This window comes from Podarcis vaucheri (assembly GCF_965113315.1).
Source record: "Podarcis vaucheri genome assembly, chromosome: 18".
Lineage (NCBI taxonomy): Eukaryota > Metazoa > Chordata > Lepidosauria > Squamata > Lacertidae > Podarcis > Podarcis vaucheri.
In genome coordinates this window covers 9,702,393-9,717,248 of record NC_138756.1, presented here as the reverse complement: position 1 = coordinate 9,717,248, position 14,856 = coordinate 9,702,393, and the positions used below count along the sequence as shown (strand labels likewise).

General features: G+C 49.6%; 1 protein-coding gene across 4 annotated transcripts in view; it reads left to right on the top strand.

The window, feature by feature from the left end:
* The window catches only part of SBNO2 (strawberry notch homolog 2), an 89,539-nt gene that overhangs the window by 9,912 nt on the left and 64,771 nt on the right, over positions 1 to 14,856 (top strand). For all 4 annotated transcript variants that reach the window (XM_082206249.1, XM_082206247.1, XM_082206248.1 and 1 more), the window contains one exon: positions 14,499 to 14,748. In XM_082206249.1, coding sequence (XP_082062375.1) covers positions 14,620 to 14,748 — 129 coding nt within the window. In that variant the 5' untranslated portion in view covers positions 14,499 to 14,619. The remainder of the gene's footprint in view (positions 1 to 14,498; positions 14,749 to 14,856) is intronic.

The window sequence follows — 14,856 nt, the reverse complement described above, 5'->3', positions numbered from 1 at the left end:
TGGCTGGGGAAACTCAGCCAGATGGGTGGGGTATAAATAATAATTTATTCTTATTATTATCCTATCCCCCAAAGGAGAATCATAGAATTGTAGCATTGGAAGGGAACTCCAAGGCTCATCCAGTCCAACCCCCTGAAATGCAGGAATCTGAGTCCCTACCTGTATACCTATGACTTTATTTCATCTGATCCATCCACTGCAGTTATTAGGTTTGCAGATGATACCACCATCATGGGTCTAATTACAGGTGGAGATGAATCAGCGTATAGGGAGGAGCTTCAAAAAGTCTCCACATGGTGCCTAGAGAACAGCTTGCACCTAAATAGGAGGAGATGGTGTTGGACTTTTGGAGGAAGAGAGGGGAACAAGCCCCTTTGTATATCGGGGGGGGGGGCTGTGTGGAGAGAGTCTCTTCCTTTAAATTCCAGGGAGTTTACCTTAGTGAGGACCTCACTTGGAAATTCAATACAACCCCAGGTGGTTAGGAAGGCCCGACAGAGACTCCCATTTCCTCAGGGTCTTGCGAAAGGACAACATCAAACAAAAATTGATCATCTCCTTCTACCGGGCCACAATAGAAAGTGTCCTTTCATACTGTATTACAGTGTGGTACGCTGGTTTGACAGCCACGGACAGGAAGTGCCTACAGAGGGTGGCGAATACAGCCCATGACATCATGGGCTGTCCCCGGAGTTCGCTAGATGACATCGCGGGAGACCGCTGCCTCAGGAGAGCGAGGCAAATCCTTAGGGACAACTCACACCCTGGTCAGCACTTCTTTAATCTCCTACCTTCAGGCAGGAAGTACAGAAGTATAGTAAGCTGCACTAATAGGTTAAAAAACAGTTTTTATCCGAGGGCTGTTGGGCTGCTGAATGGACAAAAATAGTGGTGTAATTGACTTCTGACAAGCACACAGAGCGCGAACAAGACTGAGTGTATGGGGGGGGCTTGTTTAATTTCACTGCACACAGGTGGTATAGTGACAATAATTTATTATTATTTTGCTCAACACGAAGCTGGAACCCAGGGCCTTGAGATTAAGAGTCTCATGTTCTTAAACTCATGGCACATCCACCTCAGAAACATCTGTACTGACGGGATGCGACTCTCCAGGGTTTCAGGCAAGGGACCTGCATTTATGTATGCGTTACGTCTGTTGGCATCTGTCAGTCTCCAGAGACAGTGGTGAACACCTCCGGGGGTGAAGTCAAACAGCTGTGCTAGCAGTAATGACGTGATCTCCCTGTATACAGTGGTACCTCTGGTTACGTACTTAATTCGTTCCGGAGGCCTGTTCTTAACCTGAAACTGTTCTTAACCTGAAGCACCACTTTAGCTAATGGGGCTTCCCGCTGCTGCTGCGCCGCCGGAGCACGATTTCGGTTCTCATCCTGAAGCAAAGTTCTTAACCCGAGGTAATATTTCTGGGTTAGCGGAGTCTGTAACCTGAAACGTATGCAACCTGAAGCGCATGTAACCAGAGGTACCACTGTATTCATTGTACGCTGCCCACCTGACTCTGTCATGGATACTTTAGTTGAGATTCCTGCTTTGCGGGATATTGGACCAGATTATCCTCAGGGGGGTCCCTTCCAACTCCACAATTCTGTGGTCCTATGATTCTCATTCCCTGGCTTCATCCTGCTCTGGCTGCTGCGGTGATGGTATTTGCAACCGGAGCTCGAACGATGGAAAAGTCGAGGAAGAGGCGGCGTGACAAAAGTTTGCAGAATCATGTAGGGCAGAACTAGCGGCCTTCCAGTGAAGCTGAGCGTTGGATGATTCAAGATGGGATATAAAAAGAAGTCTTCTTCATGCAGCACAGAATTAAATTCTGGAACGCTCTCCTGCGGGAGGCAGCTGATGACCACCAACCGGGACGGCTTTAAAAGACGATTAGACAAAAAGAACGCCAAATCTGAGGGAGTCTGGTGCAGATAAACCTTTTCTGGATTTCACATCTTGCATGATTTCTCCCCACCCCATAACCACAATGTTCTGTAAATGAAGGTACCAGCTGTCCAGTGTTAGAAACTCAGATATATAATGCAATTGCCAAATGACACCGTAAACCTAGGTTAAGGTCGCACAACGCAACAGAATGTCTAGGCACCAGGGTTTTTTGTGTGTGTGCAATGAAGTTTGTTGTTTATTTCCTTTCTATATGTTTTAAAGAACAAATCGCAATGTGGTTTAAAGGTAAAGGGACCCCTGACCATTAGGTCCAGTCGTGACCGACTCTGGGGTTGTGGCGCTCATCTCGCTTTATTGGCCGGGGGAGCCGGCGTACAGTTTCTGGGTCGTGTGGCCAACATGACTAAGCTGCTTCTGGCGAACCTGAGCAGCGCATGGAAACACCGTTTACCTTCCCGCCGGAGCGGTACCTAATTATCTACTTGCACTTTGATGTGCTTTCGAACTGCTAGGTTGGCAGGAGCCGGGACCGAACAACGGGAGCTCACCCCGTCATTGCGGGGATTCAAACCGCCGACCTTCTGATCGGCAAGTCCTAGTCTCTGTAGTTTAACCCACAGCGCCACCCACGTTGGCCTTACGGCACATTGAAAATGTCAAATAAAACAATCCAGAATAAATTCAATCCAAGCATCAAGGAAAATATTTCAGATCCTTCTCTAAGGGACGTTTGGCTTCCCCCGGTCACCAGCCAGGCATCCAGAGATCTCCATGTGGTCACAATTGGTGCCTGGCTGATTTCTAACACTGCACTGGTCTGGTGTTGGTCCTCATCTCTGATAATTTGAACCCGTGTTGAGGCATCCACATTCCTTCTTGGGGGAAGCATCTTCACTCTGGAACTCCCTGCCTATTGACAAGCGCCTTTCCTGTTCTCTTTTGGGCACTTGCTAAACACATTTTTGTTTAGGCAAGCCAACCCCAGTGCTCACTGGAAGGACAGATCCTGAAGCTGAGGCTCCAAGACTTTGGCCACCTCAGGAGAAGAGAAGACTCCCTGGAAAAGACCCTGATGTTGGGAAAGATGGAGGGCAGAAGGAGAAGGGGACGACGGAGGACGAGATGGTGGGACAGTGTTCTCAAAGCTACCAGCATGAGTCTGACCAAACTGCGGGAGGCAGTGGAAGACAGGAGGGCCTGGCGTGCTCTGGTCCAGGGGGTCATGAAGAGTCGGACACGACTAAACGATTAAACAACAAAACACCCCAGACATGCAGAACGTTGATGGCATTATATAATCTCAGCTTGTCGTTGATTTCATCTTTTTGATGTCTTTTTTGTAAACCACTTTGAGGTTTTCCTTTTTAAAAAAACAACAACCCGTCGAGCAGTGTGTGAATCGTGCAAAATAAATTTGCTTGCGCAGAAAGTGTCTACGTCCTGGGTGCTGACCCCAACAAACCCATCCACCTTCTGTAGCGATTCCATTTTGGGGCGAAGAAACCCAAAGTGTCTGTCTTATGCATCTTCGGTGATCGTCTTCCAAAGCAACTGCTCTATTCCGAACTAAAAAATGGAAAGCGTAATGCTGGCGGTCAACAAAAGAGTTTAAAGACTTTCTGGAGGCAAATCTTTAAAAAGTAGTATAAACACCGGCAACTGGGAAACACTGGCCTGTGAGTGCTCCAGTTGGAGAACAAACAGCCTTGACCAATGGTGTCGTGGGCTTTGAAGACACTCGAACTCAGGACGCAAGGGATAAATGTGCGAAGAGGAAGGCACGCTTGGCACACCCACACTGGGATCAATTCCCGCCCGGAAACCAATCTCCCCACTGTGGAAGGACGTGTGGATCCAGAACTGGCTTCCACAGTCACTTACGGACTCACTGTTAAAACCGTGTTTATGGAAGACAATCTTACTTGGCTACGAGGGATCGCCAAAGAAGAAAAACCTCTCAATAAAAGCCTGAGATCAGACCGTTTAGTCCCTTTTCTCTACGCTAAAAAGAAGAAGAAGCTGCAACCGTTCCTCATCGTGGGGGGATCCCTACAAGGGATCGCGAAAGAAGAAGAAGCATGGGAAATGAGCTTTGCGTGAAAAATGAGCTCGGCGTGAGAACCTGCTGGCCGGGCGATAAAACTTGAAGTGCCCGGTCTTCGGATAAAGCTCACCCCCTGCGACTTTTAGCACCCGGTGTATTGGCGTTTGCATTAACAAAGAAAACTCCAGGGAGGCGTCTCGGATTTACGCTGCTGCTAAAAGGCATGGAATCTTGGGCTTGGGTGTTCTTGCCTGCAGATGGGAACCCTGACAAGAAAGCTATGCTTCTGGACTTGGTCTTGCAAGGGATCTGCTTCTTATGTAGGAATCCGGGTGGATAAAATGATTTAAAAAAAAATAAAATTTAAAAAAATCAGATTTTTTTATTAAATCAGATTTTTAAAATTTAAATCGGATTTTTTATTTAAATTGCCTTTTTAAAATTTAAATTGGATTTTTAAAATTAAATGCTTTTGGAGGAAAAGCCTTTCTAAAGATAGTTTTCTTTTTAAATTACATTATAGTCGAAAGGCTATTCATCAGGAAATAAGGATTTTAAAAAAGTTTTTCATGTGTGCTAAAACTCAGTCTTGAGGTGTGTGGGGTTTTTTTTTTAATTGTTTAACCACATCAGTTAACAAACATGGATACATACGCTATAATGCTATTGTTTTAGTTAAATAAATTGTTGTTAAGGAAATGATTATTTTTCTCCTTCCAATAAAGCACAGCAGAAACGTTGTCCAAATATAAACAGTTAGCTTATTAAACCTCACAGTAGTTTCTTAGTAGTATATAACCAAATCAGTAATTTTCGATATAACCGTAAAAACTTCTCTGGAATTTCATTATTCCAAAAGCGAAACATTTGCCTGGTTGTAAATCTTAAGATGATACCAGTAAGAATGAGTCTGTAAAAAGAAAAACAGATTTAAATCAAGTCTTAGTGACTAGCCATTTAAATCTTGATTTAAATCCAATCCACCCTGGTAGGAATCCTCTAGGTGCGAACCTTCCATCGACTGCTAACTGATGTGGGGCATTTGTAGGGCGCAGGAAAGCAGCTTTTGCTCTGGGCGTTCTGCTTTGTGTTTGCGCGACCGAAACGGAGAACAAGGACTGGATAAGCAAAGGTGATCGGGTACTCGATGGGAAACACCAGATAGGGTGTGGTCCGGCGGGGGCTGACTCACTGGAACTGAATTCTCCTCCCACCATGGCATAATCCTGGAAAGTTGCGGGCACCTCTTGATGTGGCTGATTGGCAGCGAGATCAGGGCAGGCAGGAGGAAGTGTGCTTTTAAAATAACCAGCAATTAACCGACGGGGGTTGGCTGCCAGGGCGTGTTTGCGATTGGCGCTACCTTAGATGACTTTTCTCGAATAGCGTGAGAGAAAGGAACAGGCCGATTTGTGGTGGTCTCCGGGCAGCTCGGTTTCCCCGGGTGCCGTTGGCGGTGTTAGAAACTCAGGTGTACAAGCTAGGCACCAAATGGCTCCTTAAATCAGGGTTGCGGTCGCCAAAATGTTGCCTCAGGTAAAACAAGGGTCTTGTTTTTCAAAGGATGGATTGACTGCGATGGATTCTCAGCTAAACATCCGGCTTGACTGCATCCCAGCTCCTGCCAACCTAGCAGTTCGAAAGCACGCCAGGGCAAGTAGATAAATAGGTACCACTGCAGCGGGAAGGTAAACGGCATTTTCATGCGCTCTGGTTTCCCACAGCCTTACAATGTAGGAGCTTCCCTGGCAGATGACCACCCACCCACCCCCCGCCTCTGATCTGATCCAGCACATCCTCTCTCCTTTCGAAACACTTTCTTCCCCCTTTATTTTTGCTTATCAGCTGGCGGGAAGGGAGTAGCAAGCAGTGGGTTTTCACGGTTGAGGAAGTGGTTTTTCGTTCGGAGCAGCTGGGCGGGAGGGCAGATCTTTCGGCTTAGCGCGGCTCACATGTTAAAAAGGAGCGTTTTCCCCTCCGCTTCCGGCACACCTGCGTCTGTGGGAAGTGCCGTGGGTTCCCCTGGCTCTGCATGATGGGCGAAGCTGGCATTGGGGCGGTTTGGCACCATGGCGGTGCTTTGCCACCTCCCTTTGGAAAGCCGCAACCTCGGGGCCGAGGAGGTTACCCGGGGATGGGCCTTAGGCCCACTGGCAAAGTTCCTGCTCCAAAAGCCAAGGGCCCTCTGATTCCATCTCAAGCTAAGCACAGAAAGGGGAGGCCTGAGGCCCTAAAGATAAAGGAACCCCTGACCATTAGGTCCAGTCATGACCGACTCTGGGGTTGCGGCGCTCATCTTTGCTTTATTGGCCGAGGGAGCCGGCGTACAGCTTCTGGGTATGTGGCCAGCAGGACTAAGCTGCTTCTGGCGAACCAGAGCAGCGCACGGAAATACCATTTACCTTCCCGCCGGAGTGGTACCTATTTATCTACTTGCATTTTGACGTGCTTTCAAACTGCTAGGTTGGCAGGAGCAGCAGGAGCTCATCCCGTCACGGGGATTTGAACCGCCAACCTTCTGACCGGCAAGTCCTAGGCTCTGTGGTTTAACCCACAGCGCCACCCACGTTGCTGCCTGAGGCCCTAGAGAGAGTTAAACTGCGGAACTCCCTCCCACTGGACGCAATGGTGACTGCTAATTTGGATAGCTTTAAAAGAAGATCGGGCAAATTCACGGAGGAGAAGAGGGCTATCGAGGGCTGCTTGCCACTCTGTCTGTGTTCTGTCTCTTCCCTCGAGAGTGGTTCGGGTTCCCAGGAGAGGAGAGTGTTACTGTCGTGCCCAGATCCTGCTCATTGGTTCCCCCAAAATGGCATCAAAGCTCGCCAGCTGTGTTGCCCAGTGCAGGAAATCCACTGGCGCAGTATTCCTGATCAGGAGCCATTCAGCTAGGGACTATTTTTAAAGAGAGCTGGGATTTCCAGGAAGTCAGATCTCACTGCCCAGGAACGCATTCTGCGGGTTTTCTGTCCTGACATGGAATCGGTAGTCACAGCCAGTCAGAGATGTGTGGCTACAACATCCCAGATAAGATCTGACTGCGGGCCGTACTTATCAGCCAGCGGAAATCTTCCCGGAGGCTCTGTGTCATCCGAGGCTGGGTCGCGGAGTTTGCAAATGCCATTTTGCATCTTCAAGGGACCTCTGGTAGAAACTCACGTAAGAGCAAAAAACTCATCCTTGAGCAGCTAACCCGGAATCGAGTAGCGGCGAGCCGGCGAACCTTTACGCTGGTAAAAAAAATTGCTCCTCTGCAAATGGAGAAGTTGCCTTGAGGAAGTCTGAGTTAAAAGGCTTGTCATGTTTGAAAGTTGCTTGCCTGCTTGTTTGTCGTCTTTTCCTAGCGTTTTTGGAGTTTGGAGAGGCAGCCTCTGTGGGTTTTCCTCTGCAGTCAAATTTTGAGTGGAAATCTGGTTGCTGATCTCCTGGCTGGTTGGCTTAAAACAGGCCTAGGCAAACTCAGCCCTCCAGATGTTTTGGGGCTACAACTCCCACCATCCCTAGCTAACAGGACCAGTGGTCAGGGATGATGGGAATTGTAGTCTCAAAACATCGGGAGGACCGAGTTTGTATATTGAAGAGTATTGTGTTGGTGAGCGATTCTCCTAGGTTCCTCTACTGACAGGGCCAGGGAGATGGAGGCAGTACGTTTCCGAGCACAATTCAAAGTGCTGGTGTTGACCTTTAAAGCCCTAAATGGTTCCTGCATTGGATGCGGGTTGGACTGGATGACCTCTGGGGGTCCCTTCTAACTCTGCGACTCCGTGATCCTCCCACAGGTGAGGCACGTATTCCCTGCGCTGCGTACTGCTGGCGAAGCACTAAAACTCCAGTTTCCCGCCAACCGCGTTCTCTGAAACGGCACGGCCCTTGGGGGAAGAGCTGTACCACGTGCATTTTCAGAACGTATAAATCACTACTCCCCACCCTGACCCTTTGGGTTCGCAGCATGTTTTTTTTTCTTTTTACCGTCGCTCTGCCCGTGGTCCCATCTATCAGAGCCGGCTGAGAGCTTATCAGCTCAGATAATTAAATGCTGCCTCTTTGGAAGCTGCTGGGCACCCCTCTAAACGCACACCGGGCAATTGAATCTTGCCCCAGAGGGATCGTATTTCGGTGGGCTGGTTAGGGAACGCTGGCTCAGCAAGTCTCGCTGTTCGGGAGGCTGACCGCTCCGTTCGCATAGATCCCCCCTTCCCTGCAGAGCTGGCAGCCCCTCACCCTTTTCCGAACACCCTCCCTTGTGGAGGGTTCCCTCGGCCTCCTCTCCTCTCCCCTCTCCTTGGGAGTCCTCCGGGCAGCGGCCCCTGGTCTCTGAGCTTCGCCCAAAGAGAGGTGCCTCCTTGCACTGCCTCACAGGGGCCTGGAAAGAGGATTTCCCCCAGCCTTAGTGGCCCTATGGAGACTGGGTAGAGGTGAATGTGAGGCCCAGCACCTTACCTTGGGGGGCAGCAGCAGACACTGCCAGGCCTGCATGGCAGAAAGGCTCCAACTCAGCGCTGGGCACTCAGCTCCCAGAAAGGCCTTGCCCACAGCAAGCACAAGAAACGCCAGCATGGTGCCTCCCTGTTCGCCCGGCCTCCCACTTGTCTGCCCATTCCCAACAGCAAGAGCTGGCGGACTGTGCTCCCTCGCCCGCCCGCTTGCTTGCTTGCTTACTCTGAGGCCACCTCAGCCCCTGGCACCCAGCACCCCCTGGCCAGCCCCAGAGGCACCATTCGCCTGGGGAGCTTGCAGCCAGGGCTGCTGCAACAAACAGCCATGCAAGCCTTTGGGAGGCAGAGACGCGCGAGGGCATCAGAGGAGGGAGCGAAGGAAAGAGGGGCGGAGGCCAGTGTTGCCCGCGGCTCCTCTGATCATCATTCTAGGCACCCCAGGGTGCCACAGCACAACGGTTGAAAGCCACTGGCCTACACGGTTCAGAGTGATGTTGCGGCAAGTACAGTGGTACCTCGGGTTACATACGCTTCAGGTTACATACGCTTCAGGTTACAGACTCCACTAACCCAGAAATAGTACCTCGGGTTAAGAACTTTGCTTCAGGATGAGAACAGAAATCGTGCTCCGGTGGCGCAGCGGCAGCGGGAGGCCCCATTAGCTAAAGTGGTGCTTCAGGTTAAGAACAGTTTCAGGTTAAGAACGGACCTCCGGAACGAATTAAGTACTTAACCCGAGGTATCACTCTGTGTGTGTGTGTGTCTATACTAGTGATGGCTGACCCAGGAGCCTTGGATTGATGAAGATTTCCGCCCAGTGTGTGGCAGCTGCAGAAAAAAAAGCAAATTCCACGCTAGGGATTGTTAGCAAAGGAACTGAAAGTAAAAGCACTGGTGTCATTAATTCCCTTGTGGCGCAACCGTGTTTGGAATGTTAGGGCCGTTCTGGTCGCCTCTCCTCAAAAGGGATATTGCAGACTCGGAAAAAGGTTCCGAAAAGGGCAACCGAGGTTGCAGAGTTTGGGACTTTGTAGTTTCGCGGGAGGGCAAGGAAGACGTTTATAAAATTATAAAGGGCATCCGATTTATTGGGACGGGTAAATGTCCGTTTTCACGCAGTGCAGAGTTAAACTGTGGAACTCCCTCCGCAGGAGGCAAGGACGCTGCCAACCTGAATGGCTTTAAAAGAGGACTGGGCAAATTCGTGGGGGAGAGAATTATTCAAAATGCATTTGGAGCGTAGAACGAAGTGATGGTTCTGTGCTGTGGACTCCTGGAAGCTTCCGTGGCGAGCGAGACCTTTTCCCCAAGCGATCAGGCCTAGGGGATTTAGACAATGGGTGAATTTCTTTTTATTCTCTTTCCCCTCTGCCCCTAATACTGACAAGCTGCACATAGGAGCAAGCTCACTAATGTCTCCTGTTGTCTCTGGCAAAGGTAGAATAAATTGCACGAATTGGATCGGCTTGCTTAAGCTGTGCAGGTCAAAGCAAAATCCCACTCGCCTCAGCTTCAGAAACTTGGTCTACCACGAGATTCTGACAGTTGCTGATAATATACTTTCTCGGTTCCCTTTCCAGCTTGAGGGCTAGAAACTTGAAACGGAATTTATTTATTTGCCGCCTGCACACCCCTGGCTGCTGTTCTGGAATTTCTCTGCTCCGCCGGCCTCCAGTATAACCAGGCAAACTTTCTCTTTCTCAGACGGAGAGAGCGTTCTCCGTTGAATTGAAAATTGAATTGAAAAACTTAAGTGTTCCAGGAGCGGGTGGCAAAGCAGATAATAACAGGGAGGTCTCTTTTTCTTTTCTCTCTCTCCCTCTGTGCTATTGATTTTATACTCTTCATAATAAGTTACCCTTCGTAAAACGTAAGTAAAGGAAGCCCGGCTTAGGCTGCTCTTACGGGAATCGCCGGCTGCAGATTTCCTATCAAAAGCTCTTGCAAAGTTGGGAAAAGGAGGGGGGAAGGGGAAGGAGGAGCAAACCCGTATTAAAAAGTAGAAGTAGTGGCTAAAAAAAGAGAAAAAGACTTCATTGCAGGTGTAGAAATAATTGCAAGGACGGGACCAAGAATCCACCTCGTTCCACTTTTCTGACCATCTGAAGCTGCTGAGAAATTCACAAATACGAAAAGTAACAGGCCTGCACCGTTCGCCTTTTGCACCTGCCCTTTTCAGGTACACCGCCGGAGCACAATTTCTGTTCTCATCCTGAAGCAAAGTTCTTAACCCGAAGCACTATTTCTGGGTTAGCGGAGTCTGTAACCTCAAGCGTACGTAACCTAAAGCGTATGTAACCCGAGGTACCACTGTAATGAGAAAGGACATCGGCGGCCCCAGCAGCTGGGAACGCCTGGACGTCTTTCAAGAGCACAGACTGACACCTTTTAAACAGCTACTATCTTTTAGCTGCGTTCTTTTAACGGCGTCATAAAAAAGGAGATGGCTTTGCTCGTAAATGACAAGCCGTGTGTCGCTCGCTTAGGAAGAAAGCCAAGCAAGAGATTTAAAGCTTCCCAAACCTTAAATTATTCTGTGTCGTCCTCCCCTCTCTCCCCCACTTCCCCAGCTCCAATTCCAGTCCGGTAGAGCCGGAGACACTCACTCTTGGGGTCGTGGGTTCAAGCCCTGTGTTAGGCAAAAGGTTCCTGTCTTGCAGGGGGTTGGGCTAGATGACCCCCGGTGCCCCTTCCGCCTCGACAGTTCTGCGATACTATGGCTGCGGCTTCTGCAGACTTCCTAGGTTTTGCTTGCAGGGTGCCTTGAAGCGGGAAATGTTGAGCGTTGGCAAAGTCTGGGCACCTCGAAGCGGGAAATGCTGAATGTTGGCAAAGGACTCTGGGCACAGTGCTAAGCTGGGGGTGCATGTGGCTTACAGCAATGAGTTTAGTCGTGTTGTTTAGTCGTGTCCGACTCTTCGTGACCCCCTGGACCAGAGCACGCCAGGCCCTCCTGTCTTCCACTGCCTCCCACAGTTTGGTCAAACTCATGCTGGTTGCTTCGAGAACACTGTCCCACCATCTCATCCTCTGTCGTCCCCTTCTCCTTGCGCCCTCCATCTTTCCCAACATCAGGGTCTTTTCCAGGGAGTCTTCTCTTCTCATGAGGTGGCCAAAGTCTTGGAGTCTCAGCTTCAGGATCTGTCCTTCCAGTGAGCACTCAGGGCTGATTTCCTTCCGAATGGAGAGGTTTGATCTTCTTGCAGTCCATGGGACTCTCAAGAGTCTCCTCCAGCATCATAATTCAAATGCATCCATTCTTCGGCTTTCTTTATGGTCCAGCTTTCACTTCATACATCACTAGCTTGGCCTTTTTAAAGGTGAGCCGTTCATCTGGAATGGAAGTTGTTAATGGTGAGAGTTCACAGCAGAGTTCCTGCAAATCTTCGGGTACCTTTGGCTGCCCTCGTGCAGCTAGTTTCTCTTTCCGTTTGTCGCAGACAGAAGGGGAAACCCGGCTTGCGAAATCAGTCCCGACGATGTAGCTTTGTCACTTTCCAAGGAATTCTAGGCATCTTAGACCTCAAGGCACAGGTGGTGGCAGCAGCTGATCTGCGAAACCGGCTGTTCCCCAGGCCACAGACTCTTGCCTCGGAGCTCTGGCGCATCATGCGGAGTTGTTCCCAGGCCCTGTGGTGCAAGACCCTTATCTGAACATCAGGAGAGTGTCAGCATCGCCCTTGAGCCAGTGCCACCAACTGGACTCACACACTTCAGCCCCGACTGGGCTTGGCGAGCTGGGTAGCACTTCCAGAGACCACCTTCTGCACAGGAACAGGTCAAAGTGCTGTGGACTCACAGCTTAGAGTTGTGAGCACCAGATTCACTCTAACAAGAAGACAGTCGTCACACAGCAGAGTATAGCAGGGCATAAACGACTCGGAGAGCAGCTCTGTAGAATATCTTCTTTTATTCTATCTACAACTATAGTACACAACTATGTACAGAGCTACATGAGGTCTAAACGAAAATGCTGAACTGCACTGAGTGTCTGCAGCTGCTCTTAGCAGCAACCTTATCTATACACATGATCTCTCTCTAATACAGTGGTGCCCCGCAAGACGAATGCCTCGCAAGACGGAAAACTCACTAGACGAAAGAGTTTTCCGTTTTGGAGGTGCTTCGCAAAACAAATCTCCTATGGGCTTGCTTCGCAAGACGAAAATATCTTGCGAGTTCCTGCGGGGTTCCCCCCCTTTTTCTAAGCCGCTAAGCCGCTTATCAGCTGATCCGATAAGCTGATAAGATGCTAAAAACCGCTAATAGCGCTAATCCTCTAATCCGTCAATGGGCTTGCTTCGCAAGACGAAAAAACCGCTAGACGAAGAGAATCACAGAACGGATTCTTTTCGTCTTGCGAGGCACCACTGTACTCAGTCTCTCTCTCTCTCTCTCTCTCTCTTTGATGTGAGGCTGGAGCGGAATAAGTAGAGAGCAGAAACCGCCCCCTCCTCTCTCGAGAATCAGCAGAGAACACCAGCAGATTATTGGATATGGGAGGGGTGAAATCTCCTCAGAGAGACCCTAGCTCCGACCAGAGGCCTGTGACGTGTTCACACAGCAGCCAAACTTTGGGGGGAAACAGGCAGGAGGGGGACCTCACCCCCGTCGTAGCAGTGCTCTCCCGACTTGGGATCCCCAGTATCCAGCCTCCGGCGATGGAGGTTGAGGGCAGCCACTGTGGCTGTGGGTTCTCCGCAAAACTGGAGGGATTGTGAACTGCAGGAAGGCGCTCTCTGCTGGAGTGCCACTACGGTCTCCCTTGGGAGATGGTGGACGCTCCTTCCTTGGGTGTTTTTAAGCAGAGGTTGGATGGCCACCTGCCATGGATGCTGTGGCTGAGATTCCTGCAATGCAGGGGGTCAGACTGGATGACCCTTGGGGGTCCCTTCCCACTCCACGCTTCTAACACGCAGCCCAGGGTTGGGAGAACCTGCGAGCCCTTTGGGTGTCTCGACCCCAACGCACATCAAATCAGCTTTCTCCACCCATACTGGCTGAATGAAATTGTAGAACGAGGCAATCTAACAGGAAGGATCCGAAACCGGCGGGACCAGAAGTTTACCGAAGACTGGAGTAAATTTACTGACTATCTGAAAAGTATTTGTGATGATCAGACGACGTTTGTAGGTTTGCAAGAAGTTCTGTGAGAAGTATTAATGGAAATATTGTTAAAATGGAAATGGAGAGAAGATAGGTTAAGAGACATAAAGACAGTATTAAGTTAGGAAATGCATAAGAAGTGATGTAAGACGGAAGATTATCAGAGGTGCTGATGGAAGTCCAGTAAGATTGTATTTGTGATAATTTTGTGTGGTATGTTTTATAATTTTGTATGTTGTTGTTGTTGTTTAGTCGTTTAGTCGTGTCCGACTCTTTGTGACCCCCTGGACCAGAGCACGCCAGGCACTTCTGTCTTCCACTGCCTCCCACAGTTTGGTCAGACTCATGTTTGTAGCTTCGAAGACACTATCCAACCATCTCGTCCTCTGTCGTTCCCTTCTCCTTGTGCCCTCCATCTTTCCAACATCAGCGTCTTTTCCAGGGAATCTTTTCTTCTCCTGAGGTGGCCAAAGTATTGGCGCCTCAGCTTCAGGATCTGTCCTTCCAGTGAGCGCTCAGGGCTGATTTCCTTCAGAATGGAGAGGTTTGATCTTCTTGCAGTCCATGGGACTCTCAAGAGTCTCCTCCAGCACCAGAATTCAAAAGCATCCATTCTTCGGCGATCAGCTCTCACTTCCATACATCACTACTGGGAAAACCATAGCTTTAACTATACGGCCCTTTGTTGGCAAGGTGATGTCTCTGCTTTTTAAGATGCTGTCTAGTTTTGCCATCGCCTTTCTCCCAAGAAGCAGGCGTCTTTTAATTCCGTGGCTGCTGTCACCATCTGCAGTGATCATGGAGCCCAAGAAAGTAAAATCTCTCACTGCCTCCATTTCTGTGTGGGAATATACTTGCCATGAAAGAATGAAATTGTAGAACGTAAGATCAGACAGTTTGCAAGACGGAGCTCACATCCCACATGAGAGGACTCATGTTACAGGACAATAAAGCGTCTTTAACGCCTGCCTTTCTTCCTCCTTCCTCCGCTCCTTTAGGGCATGTTGCAGCGAGGAGGGTGCCGGTGAAGCCTCTCGCTCTCCTTTCCTCCTCCACCGCGCAGCAATCGGGACCCCTCGTTTCATCAACAGCTTCCTCCATGAGGTGGCAAGAAGCCTGATGCCCTCTTCGGCCCTCACCATGGATGGCGGGAAAAGCTTCCACCCGCCTTGCACACACCAGCAGCCGGTCAACATGTTTTGCGGGGTGCCCACCCTGCCGGCCCAACTAAGCATGCCCACCCTAGAGGTGAGTAATCATAATAATACTAATAATTTATTATTTATACCCTGCCCATCTGGTTGGGTGTCCCCAGCCACTCTGGGTGGCTCCCAAGAGAATATTAAAAACACAATG